Source organism: Cetorhinus maximus, chromosome 8 (genome assembly GCF_964194155.1).
Source record: "Cetorhinus maximus chromosome 8, sCetMax3.hap1.1, whole genome shotgun sequence".
Classification (NCBI taxonomy): Eukaryota; Metazoa; Chordata; class Chondrichthyes; order Lamniformes; family Cetorhinidae; genus Cetorhinus; species Cetorhinus maximus.
This window is the reverse complement of record NC_135886.1, coordinates 57526053-57538757: the sequence shown is the minus strand read 5'-3', so window position 1 is coordinate 57538757 and position 12705 is coordinate 57526053. Positions and strand designations below refer to the sequence as shown.

The 12705-nt window shown below is 42.0% G+C and overlaps 1 protein-coding gene across 2 annotated transcripts in view; it reads left to right on the top strand.

The window, feature by feature from the left end:
• Positions 1-12705, top strand: part of kdm5ba (lysine demethylase 5Ba) — a 254050-nt gene that overhangs the window by 183113 nt on the left and 58232 nt on the right. For both annotated transcript variants that reach the window (XM_078546909.1, XM_078546911.1), the window contains one exon: positions 7689-7827. In XM_078546909.1, coding sequence (XP_078403035.1) covers positions 7689-7827 — 139 coding nt within the window. The remainder of the gene's footprint in view (positions 1-7688; positions 7828-12705) is intronic.

Below are 12705 nucleotides of genomic sequence, written 5' to 3'. Positions count from 1 at the left end.
CTGTGGCTGTAGACGGATAAATGTGGAGGGGTTCTTTTGAAATAGAAGCACCATATTTGATTTTGCCCAGTTCTGTGGAGCTTCTCCAACACTAATTGATCATTTATAATTATAGCCAGTGCCCCACAAATTTCTTCCCAGCCTTTGACATTGTCAACTATTGCCATCTAGCCAAGGGGTCATTTCTCTGTCCCATAATCTTTTATAGAAACATCGAATGGGTACAGCACAGAGGTGGCCATTTGGCTCCATGTGCCTGTGCTGGCTTTATACAAGAAGTCAGCCAATTCCACTGCCTAACCGCTCGCTGCGTAAAAAGGTTTTTTCTCGTTCTTTTAGTTCTTTTGCCATTTGCCCTAAATTGCATCCTCTGATTCTGGACTCGTCTGCCAATGGAAACAGCTTCCCCTATCTACTCTGTCCAGACTTCCTATGATTTTGAACACCTCTATCATATCACCTCTCGGCCTTCTCTGTTCGAAGGGGAACATCATCAGCTTCTCCGATCTGTCCACGTAGCTGAAGTCCTTCATCCATGGAAATCTTTTCTGCACCCTCTCATCCTTCCTAAATTGTGGTGCTCAGAATTGGACGCAATGCTCCAGATGAGGTTGAACTAATATTTTATAAATGTTCTTCATAACTTCCTTTGCTTTTGCACACTGCCTCAATTTATGATACCCAGGATCCGGTAACCTTTTTCATAGAAACTAGGAGCAGGAGTAGGCCATTTGGCCCTTCAAGCCTGCTCCACCATTCATGGCTGATCATCCAACTCAATAGCCTGCTCCCACTTTCTCCCCAAACCCTTTGATCCTTTTCGCCCCAAGAGCTATATCTAACTCCTTCTTGAAAGCATACAATGTTTTGGTTTCAATTACTTTCTGTGGTAACGAATTCCACACGCTCACCACTCTGGGTGAAGAAATTTCTCCTCATCTCAGCCCTATGGTCTACCCAATATCCTCAGACTGTGACCCCTGGTTCTGGACTTCCCCCACCATCGGGAACATCCTTCCTGCATCTACCCTGTCTAATCCTGTTAGAATTTTATAGGTTTCTGAGATCCACCCTCATTCTTCTGAACTCCAGCGAATATAATCCTAATCGACTCAGTCTCTCCTCATATGTCAGTCCTGCCATCCCAGGAATCAGTCGGATAAACAAAGAAAAGTACGGCACAGGAAAAGGCCCTTCGGCCCTCCAAGCCTGCGCCAATCATATTGCCCGTCAACTAAAACATTTTGCACTTCCGGGGTCCGTATCCCTCTATTCCCATCCTATTCATGTATTTGTCAAGCTGCCTCTTAAACACCACTATCGTACCTGCTTCCACCACCTCCTCTGGCAGCGAATTCCAGACACTCACTACCCTCTGCGTAAAAAACTTGCCCTGCACATCTCCTCTATAGTTTTCTCCTCTCTCCTTAAATCTAAATTGAAAAGCCACTTCTTATTTCCCTCGCAAGTAAAACTTTTCAAGCAATTAAAATGGTTTCCCATTTCTCTTTGTAATTGTTTCAGTTCTGCCTTCCCTCAACCACTCTTACTGCTGGTGCTGATCATTGATTTTCAATATTGGACATTATCTAATTTGTTTATGTTACAGCCCTCTTTGCACCCCGAAACCTCTGAAGTATTGTTTAGCATTATCATGCACATCTCTTTGAAGTTTTCCTTCCTAAAATTTTGTATTTCTGCCCTGATCTCAATTATATTAAAACTGAGTTTGCTTCAAAATATACTTCCAAATGTATTTGAATAAATTCTGAATTCTCTAGACTACAGGTAAAGGCATATCTTTAGGCTCTTTTTAGTTTCTGTTTATAATCACTAAATTTATTTCCAGTTACTTTTCCTTAACTATCCTTCTTCAATTGCTTATCTATAATTACCGTGAGATTCTCTCCTCTCATCCCTACATCAATTTAAAAGATAGTCAACGTTCTGTTCAGTGCAGAGGGATCTGGGTGTCCTCATGCATGAATTGCCGAAAGCTAGTATGCAAGTACAGCAGGTAATAAGGCAAATGGAATTTTGGCATTTATTGCAGAAGGAATAGAGTATCGAAATAGGGAAGTATTGTTGCAACTGTACAAGGCATTGGTGAGACCCCACCTGGAGTACTGTGCACAGTTTTGGTCCCCTTACTTGAGGAAGGATGTAGTTGCACTGGAGGCAGTTCAGAGGAGGTTCACTAGATTGATTCCAGAGATACGGGGCTTGTCTTATGAGAGATTGAGCAGTTTAGGCCTATACTCGCTAGAGTTTAGAAGGATGAGAGGAGATCTAATTGAGGTATATAAGATGCTAAAGGGGATAGACAAAGTAGATGTGGAGCGGATGTTTCCCCTTCTGGGGCATTCTAGAATGAGAGGCCATAGTTTTAGGCTAAGGGGTGGTAGATTTAAATCAGAGATGAGGAGGAAATACTTTTCTCAAAGGGTCGTGAATCTGTGGAATTCACTACCTCAGAGTGCAGTGGATGCCGGGATGCTGAATAAATTTGAGGAGATAGATTTTAAATTAGTAATGGGTTGAAAAGTTATGGGGAGAGCATGGGAAATTGGAGTTGAGGCCGAAATGAGATCAGCCAAGATCGTAATGAATGGTGGGGCAGGCTCAAGGGGCTGAATTGCCTGCTCCTTGTTCTTATGTTGTGTTATTAGCTGGGCTCTACATTCCTATGGTGTAGTCATTAATCCTGATTTATCCAAAACCGTTCATTACTTATAACTGCAGCATTATTTAACCACCCAGTTATTTATTTACACCTGTATGTTTAGCAAAGACTGTCCGTGAACCGAAAAAAAGACTTGCAGTCCTTAACTCTTCAATTTATGGATAATATATCTGAACTCATTGAATTTCTAAAAGGCATTCGAAAAGGTGCCATATTAAAGGTTACTACACAAGATAAGAGAATCTGGTGTAGGGGTTAACAAATTAGCATGGATAAAGGATTGGTTACCTAGCAGTGTGTACCATCTACAAGATGTGCACTGCAGCAGCTCGCCAAGGCTCCTTCAATAGCACCTTCCAAACCTGTGACCTCTACCACCTGGAACGACAAGGGCAGCAGAAGCATGGGAACACCTCCATCTGCAAGTTCCCCTGCAGCCGCACACCATCCTGGCTTGGAACTATATTGCTGTTCCTTCGCTGTCACTGGGTCAAAACCCTGGAACTCCTTTCCTAACAGCACTGTTGGTATTCCTACAACACATGCACTGCAGCGGTTCAAAAAGGCTTCTCAAGAGCACTTAGGGATGGGCAATAAAAGCTGGCCTAGACAGTGACACCACTATCCCATGAACGAATATTTTTTTTTAAAAAAGGAAGCAGAGAGTAAGGATAAATTGGTCTTTTTTGGGTTGGCAAGCTGTGACAAGTGGAGTGCCACAAGGATCAGTGCTGAAGCCTCAATTATTTTCAAGCTACATCAATGATTTGCATGACGGACCGAATGTACGGTAGCTAAATTTGCCGATGACACCAAGAAAGGTAGGAAAGTAAGTTGTCAAGAGGAGGTAAAGAGTCTGCAAATGGATATAGACAGGTTAAGTGAGTGGGCAAAAATTTGGCAGATGGACTATAATGTGGGAAAATGTCAACTTGTTCACTTTGGCAGGAAGAAAAAAGCAGTGCACTATTTAAAATGGAGAGAGATTGTAGAACTTGATGGTACAGAGGGATCTGGGTGCCCTCGTACATGAATCACAAAAAGTTAGTCTGCAGGTACAGCAAGTGATTAGGAAGGCAAATAGCCTATTGCAAGGAGAATGGAATGTAAAAGTAGGGAAGTTTTACTGCAACAATGTAGGGCCTTGCCGAGACCAGATATATATATCCTGTATACAGCTTAGTCTCCTTATTTGAAAAAAAAATATAGGGTGGAATTTTACAGCCTCTCCCGCCGGCGGGATTTTCCGGTCTCACCAAATGGCTTGCCGCATTTTACGGCCCCATCCACACCATGGTGGGGCCGTAAAATTCTGCCCAAAATTGTGTTAGAATTTGTTCAGTGAAGCTTCACTTAACTGATTCCTGGGATGGAACCTTCTGAGGAAAGGTTGGGCCTGTATCCACTGGAGTTTAGAAGAATGAGAGATGACCTTATGAGATGAAACATATAAGATCCTGACAGGATTTGATAGGGTAGATACCGGGAAGATTTTTCCAAATGTGGGGGAGACTAGAACCAGGGGAATCAGTTTAAGAATGAGCGGTGTCGCTTTCAAGACTAAAACGAGGAGAATATTTTTCTCTCGGGGTTGTTAGTATGTGGAATTCCCTTCCCCAGAAAGCAGTGGAGGCAGGGTCATTGAATTTATTCAAGACAGAGTTAGACAGATTTTTGATAGACAAAGGAATCAAAGGTTATGGGGGGGGAGGGGTGGAGGAGGCAGACAGGAAAGTGGAGTTGAAACCACAACCAGATCAGCCATGATCCAATTGAATGGTGGAGCAGACTCGAAGGGCCAGATGACCCACTCCTGCTCTTATGTTCCTATGAAGTACTGTCTGAGCTCTCCTGTGTGTTGTTTATGATCCATGGCAAGTCTGCTCTGGCTCCTCCCTTGCTGCTTAAAAAAGACTAGTATTTACAAAGCATCCTTCACAACTTCAAAAGGTACCAAAGCACTTATAGTCAATGAACTACTTTTGAAGTGTCACTGTTGTAATGTGGGAAATTAGTCTGTCATACCTGCTCCTCTTAGCCCCAGGATACTAATTATTGCACAGCAAATTGCGGATAGCCCATAGGATTCTATATTAATGACTCTAAAATGAGTTTTCTTTCAGAAAGTAAATGGATAAACCTGTTAATAAATAACTTTCTCCCACTAATCTGATTTTGCTGTACCAGATTAATGGCAACCCTCCTGCTCTGGATAAGGGCTCCTTGCTGGGGCTTCCTCCTCCCTGTTTTGATTTCAAGTTATTTATTGTGGCGTATATCAAATAATTGTGCGTTGGCAAAGAAGAGTTATGCTAATTTGGAGACTACAGCCTGGATTTTTGTGGAGTCAGGAGGCCTTTAAAAATGGCTGGCAGGACCCAATTCTGGGATTCCCGTCGCCCCCTTTCTGTTTCCATCAATTTTGCCAGTGCAGGATAAGGGTCCATGCAACGAACCTGCCATGCCGGCTCCATTGCAGTGGTGGGCATTTCAAATGCAGCCTAGCTCCCGGAACTTTGATGGAGCTGGGCCAGTTCGGTTAGTAGACGTGGTTCCTTTTCATAAAGCTATCAATTGCACGCAGCAATTGTATCAATTACAAAAAGCTTTAATCCACTTCACACCTCTTAATCTTGTGTAAATAAACACACAGGAGTTCAAAAAACCTGTCATAAAAATCAGGTTATCCCAAGATAATAAAGATGTCAATCAATAAAGACATCAATTAAACAAAACTAGTATGCCCCTGCAAGCTGTGCCAGCATTGATACAACGTTGATTCCATTAGCCATTCTTGGAGCTCAGTTAAGCATTCATAATAAGGTCATTTGAAATAACAGATGCCTGGCCATCTGTTTGGCCTGCTTTTGTTGATACAAGTGCCCAATGGTCTCATTATGAATGCTTGGCTGAGCTCCAAGAATGGCTAATGGAGACAGCCCTGAAGGCAATGTTGACATAGTTTGCAGGGGATTGTAAGCTTTGTTTGATTGACATCTTTCCCTCCTCTCTTCGAAGAGCTTTGTTTCACTGCCTCTGTTTCTTTACACAAGATTAAGAGGTGTGAAGTGTATTAAAGTTTTTTGTCATTGATATTATGAATGGTTGTGTGTAATTGATACTTCTATGAAGTTGTAAGATGAGCAGTTTTTTTTCTGAACTAGATTTTCAAAGCATTTTTGCTTATGTGGTCAGTTTCAGGAGCACTTCAAAGACTTGCCCAACATGTCAGTGGCTCATTGGTTCAGTACATAGTGGATACTCGAAGAGTTAGAAGAGGATGTGTGGGGGTAATGGAAGGGTTATGGAGGGTGCGAGGGGACATGGATATCAGGAGGAATGGACAGCACATGGTGAGGGGCAGGGGGATATGCAGACATGAGGGGTAAGGGCTAGAAGGTGCCGGGGGGGGGTATGCGGACATGAAGGGCAAGGGCTAGAGGGCCTAATCACAGAGTGCCGAAGAGGCCCATCGAGTCTGCACCGACACGTGAGAAACACCTGACCTACCTACCTAATCCCATTTACCAGCACTTGGCCCATAGCCTTGAATGTTATGACGTGCCAAGTGCTCATCCAGGTACTTTTTAAAGGATGTGAGGCAGCCCGCCTCCACCAATCTCCCAGGCAGCGCATTCCAGACCGTCACCACCCTCTGGGTAAAAAGGTTTTCCTCACATTCCCCCCTAAACCTCCTGCCCTTCACCTTGAACTTATGCCCCCTTGTGACTGACCCTTCAACTAAGGGGAACAGTTGCTCCCTATCCACCCTGTCCATGCCCCTCATAATCTTGTACACCTCGATCAGCTTGCCCCTCAGTCTTCTCTGCTCCAACGAAAACAACCCAAGTCTATCCAACCTCTCTTCAACACTTAAATGTTTCATCCCAGGCAACATCCTGATGAATCTCCTCTGCACCCCCTCATCCTTCATCCTGCAATCACATCCTTCCTATAATGTGGCGACCAGAACTGCACACAGTACTCCAGCTGTGGCCTCACCAAGGTTCTATACAACTCCAACATGACCTCCCTACTTTTGTAATCTATGCCTCGATTGATAAAGGCAAGTGTCCCATATGCCTTTTTCACCACCCCACTAACACGCCCCTCCGCCTTCAGAGATCTATGGACAGAAATGCCAAGGTCTAATAGTCATAATTACAACTGGGTCAATGCACCAGTAACAGAGGCTGGCCCCTTACATCTGTCCACTTCCATGCTGCCTTGGGCCTGCCTCCAGGGGCAGCAGGGTCGTCTCCAGACCGTGCCATTCTTCACAACATGAAAATAGGGTTGGTGAGCTCCTCCAGGATGGAGATCGGGTCAGGAAAATTCACAACTTCCAATACCAGCCTCCTTGTTGAAAATCCAACCCTACCTCTTTCCTGATGAGGTGATTTGCTTTGTTAGTTAGAAAACTGCAGACAGAACTATTTATCAATTTTCATATGAAAAACTCCAGCTATGTATGAACCACCCAAGCAGTTTGGAGAAACTAAAGAGGTTAAAAAATTGAAGGGGACAGGGTGGGTTGGGTGCTTGTTTATTTGAGTGGCCTCTGGGAAAGAGACTTGGCAACAACTGAGCGAAACATTAACACAACAGAACAGTTTCGCAAAGATGAACTAGCAGCAGTGCATTAAGAGAGATGATTACATGCTGCTGATAGAATAAATTCACATTTATGTCCACAAAGAAAGTAAAGCAAGAACAACTTTAAAAAATCGAAGCATTCAAAAGGGCATTAGACTGTTATCTGAAGACAATGGGCTGAATGGCCTCCTTCCGCACTTTAACAATGCTCTGATTCTGTGAAAAATAAACTCCATCAGCTATAATGGACTTAAAAGCATTTCTATGATGATTCTTCCTGGACTTTATAAGCCCTATGTGATGTATGCATTGGAGGCTTTATTTCGTTTTGTTAAATGTTAAGTAATTACGCCCAGAATGGACCATGAATTTCTGGGGTTCTTTTAACAAGTGTCTCTGATTCCTGCAGGCCTCCACACTCTTTGACAACCCTATCTGCTGCCTTGGAAGAAGGGAGAGTTATTCCTGCTTATTTGCCCAACGGCCTTGCTTTGAAGGAGGCTGTACAGAAGGCTAGAATCTGGCTTCAAGAAGTGGAGATTTTTCAGGTTAATTATAAACTAGACAATAGTACATCAAAATGAAAATAGACTTTAATGTGTTATACACTTTTTTTGATGAGAGATATATGTACATTTTTGTGCCAGATCTAAGACCATAGTTAGTTGTTGAACATTAATGGAGAGACAAAAAGTAATACTAAATGCTGCTGTAGCTGAGCATGTAAAGGGGCTGTTTACACTATAATTGAGCATCATAAATAACGATTGATGTATAGAAATGTTCAGTTTCAATTTGCTACATCTGGCTTCAACATAATCCATTGCAGTCATAATCCACATTCAGTTGTAAGCCAATCTGCACAGTCCTTTGAATCTTATACTGTAAACTAAACCTTGATTTTAATGCCTTCACAATAAGATCTTAAGTTTTGAATATCCATTTTCCATCTGTCTGCTTGTTCCTGTTCTGAACATGGGAGCAGGAGTAGACCATTTGGCCCGTCAACCCTGCAGCACCATTCAAACAGATCATGGCTCATTATCTACCTTTATGCCAATTATCCCCTTTTCCCATGATGTCATTAGTATCCAGAAATCTATCAATTTCTGTCTTCAACATGCTCAATGATTGAGCTTCCACAGCCTTCTTGAGCAGAGAATTCCAAAGATTCTCCACTGTCTGAGTGAAAAATTTGCTTGTCAGCTCAATGTGAAATGTTCTGTCCTTATTCTGAGACAATCTCACCTATCCAGTCTCACTAGCCAGGGGGAATATCCTATCTGCATCTATCCTGTCACATCTGTGGTGTGCGGCAGGTGATGACGGAACCATCAAGAGGGAAAAACATACTTGCCTCATCCTCACCAACCTAACTGCTGCAGAAGCATCTGTGCATGACAGTACCGGGAGGAATGACCACCATACAGTCCTTGTAGAGACCAAGTCCCATCATCGCATTGAGGATACCCTCCATTGTGTTGTGTGGCACTTGTGTGCTAAATGGGATAGATTTTGAACAGATCTAACAACTCAAGACTAGGCAACCGTGAGGTACTGTGGACCAACAGCAGCAGCAGAATTGTACTCAACCACAATCTGTAACCTCATGGCCCGGCATATCCCCCACTCTACCATTACCACCAAACCAGGAGATCAATGCTGGTTAAATGAAGAGTGCAGGAGGGCATGCCAGGAGCAGCACCAGGCATACCTAATAATGAGGTGTCAACCTGGTGAGGCTACAACACAGGACTGCTTGCATGCCAAACAGCAAAAGCAGCAAGTGATAGATCTAAGTGGTTCCACAACCAACGGATCAGATTTAAGCTGTGCAGTCCTGCCACATTCAGTAGTGAATGGTGGTGGACAATTAAACAACTCACTGGAGGAGGAGACGGCTTCACAAATATCCCCATCCTCAATGATGTGGAAGCCTAATACTTTGTGTCTGTCTTCACTGCAGAAGACGTAATTTATGTCGCAGAATTGCAGAGTAACAAATGGAATAATAAGAGTGAGGAGCTTGATGTAATTAATATCATCAGAGGAAAAGTAGTGGAGAATCTTAAGGAACTAAAAGCTGACAAATCCCAGAACCACATGGCCTACTTCCTAGGGTTCTAAAAGAGATAGCTGCAGAGACAGTGAATGTACTGGCTATGATTTTTTAAAATTCCCTAGATTATAGAACTACCCCAGCGGATTGGAAGTTAGCAAATGTAACACTGTTATTCAAGAAAAGAGGGAGAGAGAAAATGGGAGGGTGTAGGCCATCGATCCATGGGGAAAATGCTGGAATCTATTATTATGGAAGTCTTAATACACATAGAAAATCATGGTATGATCAGATAGGGTATACATGGTTTTACAAAGGGGAAATTATGCTTGACAAATTTATTTTGAGGATGTAACTAGTAGGTTGATAAAGGGAAAGCCTGTAGCTTTAGCATACTTGGAGTTCCAAAAGACATTTGATAAAGTGTCTCACAAAAGCTTAACCCACAAGATAAGTACCTCATGGAATTGGGAGAAATATATTGGCATAGATGGAGGATTGGTTGAAAGACAGGAAGCAGAGTAAGGATAAACGGGGCATTTTCAAGTTGGCAGGCTGTAACTAATGGAGTGCCGCAAGGCTCAGTGCTGGTGTCTCAACTCTTTACAATCTATAATTAAAGATTTATATCAAGGTACAGAGATGTATCCAAGTATGCTGATGATACAAAGCTAGGTTGGAATGTGAGGAGGCTGCAAAGAAATATACAGTTTAAGTGAGTGGCGAGGTAATAGATAGAGTATAATGTGGGAAAATGTGAAGAAACTGCAAACAACTAACTTTAAAAAGAAGTAGGAAAGGGAAGGGGGAAAACTTACCAGTGAAGGAACTAACTGTCCTGTAACATGCAAGAGGTCAGAATTGGAGGCATACAGAAATCTTAGTTTGTAAGAACATAAGAAACAGGATCAGGAACACTGTAGACCATACATAGAGTCATAGAGAACCTGTTCCACCATAGAATATGATCACATCTTTTGATGATATAATCAGAATGTCTTTTAAAAAGTGTGAAACTTCTCAATGTTGATGTTCAGAGAGACTTGGGTGTACTCGTACAAGGAACGCAAAGTTAGCATACAAGTACAGCAAGCAATTAGAGCAAGGCAAGGCAAATTGCATCCTGGCCTTTATTGCAAGGGGATTAGAGTGCAAGAATAAGGAAGTCTTGTTAAAATTGTACAGGAATTGGTGAAACCACACCTGGAAAACTGTGTGCAGTTTTGATCTCCATAATCAAAGAAGGATACGCTTGCCTCGGAGGCAGTACAGCGAAGGTTCATTAGATTGGCTCCTGTGTTGAGAGAGCTGACCAATGATGAGAGGCTGAGTAAATTGGACCTATATTCTCTGGGGTTTGGAAGAACAAGAGGTGATCTAATTGAAACATACAAGATTCTGAAGGGTCATAACAGACTAGTCACTGTGAACTTGTTTCCCCTGCCCAAGGAATCTAAAATCATGGGGGCACAGTCCTTGGATAAGAGCTCAGGACTGAGTTGAGGAGAAGATATTTTCACTCAAGGTTGTGAATCTTTGGAATCATCTGTTCCAGAGGGGTGTGGATGTCTGATCACTTAATATATTTAACTGAAATTTTTAGCCTCTCAGACAATCGAAGGGTATGGGGAGTGGGTGTGAAAGTGGAGTAGCAGCATGGATGCAGAATTGGCTGAGTGTAGTGGTGAATGTTTGTTTTTTGGGCTGGAGGAAGGTTTACAGGGGAGTCAGTGTTGTAACCCTGCCTGATATATATATATATATATATATATATATATTATATATATATATATCAATTTCAAAATTTGCGGATGACACAAAACTTGGAAATATTGCGAACCGTGAGGAGGATAGTGATAAAACTTCAAGAGGACTTAGGCTGGTTTACTGGGCAGACAAGTGGCAGATGAAATTTAATGCAGAGAAGTATGAAGTGATTCACTTTAGTAGAGGAACGAGGAGAAGCAATATAAAACTAAAGGTGCAATTCAAAGGGGGTGCAAGAGCAGAAGGATCTGGGGGTATATAAGCGCACATTATTGAAGTTGGCAGGACAAGTTAAGAGACTGGCTAAAAAAGCACATGGGCTTCATGAGTAGGCCCTAAGGAATATATGATAAACTTGTATAAAACACTGATTCATCATCAACTAGAATATTGTGTTCAGTTTTGGCCAACACACTTAACATAGGATGTAAAGACATTAGAGAGGATGCAGAGGAAATGGTACAGGGATGAGGAACTTCAATTACCTGGATAGATTCAAGAAGCTGGGGCTGTTCTCCTTGGAGGAGAGAATTAAGATGAAATTTGATAGATGTGCTCAAGATGATGAGGGGTCTGGAAGAGTAGATAGGGAGAAACTGTCCTGTTGGTGGAAGGATCAAGATCCAAAGGGTACGGTATTTAAGCCTTGGCAAAAGAACAAATAGCAGCAAAAGAACAGCACCGACTTTCGTGGCGAACGATTAGGTCAAAGGAAGAGGCGTATAAAGTAACCAAAAAAGCGGTAAACCCGAGTATTAGGAAAATTTTAGAACTCTGCAAAGGAGGATTCAGGAAAAGTTTAAGAGAGGGAAAATAGAATATGAGTAAACTCGTGAGAAACAAAAACGGACTGTAAAAGCTTTTATGGGTATGTAAATTGGAAAAGATTAGCAAAAACAAATATGGGCCCATTACAAACTGAATAAGGAGAATTTATAATGGAGAATAAGGAAATGGCAAAGAAATTTTAAAAACTGTGTCCATCTTCATGGAGGAAAATACTAGAAACTCCCAGAAATAATGGAGAATCAAGGTACTAATATTAATGAAGAACTGCAAGATATTAATGTTTGTTTTTAAAAACGTACTAGAGAAATTAATGGGGTTTAAAGTAGGTAAACGATGTACATCCCAGAGTGTGGAAAGAGGTGGCTGTAGAGATAGTAGATGCATTGGTGGTCATCTTTCAAATTACATAGACTCTGGAATGGTTCCTGGATATTTGAAGGTAGCAAATGAAACCCCACTATTTTAAGAAAGGAGGGAGAGAGAAATGGGGGAACTAAAGACCTGTTAGCCTGAGCAGTAGGGAAAATGTTAGAATCTATAATCAAGGATGTGATAACAGGATACTTAGAAAATAATAGTAGGATTTGGCCGAGTCAACATGGGTTTATGAAAGAGGAATCATGTTTGACAAACCAGTTGGAGCTTTTTGAGGATGTAACTAGCAGAATAGGTCAGAATAGGGGTAGCTGGTGGATATTGTATATTTAGATTTTCAGAATGCTTTTGATAAGGCCCCACACAAGATTAGAGCACATGGGATTGGGATATACTGGCAAGGATTCAGAACTGGTTAACAGTCAGAAAACAGAGT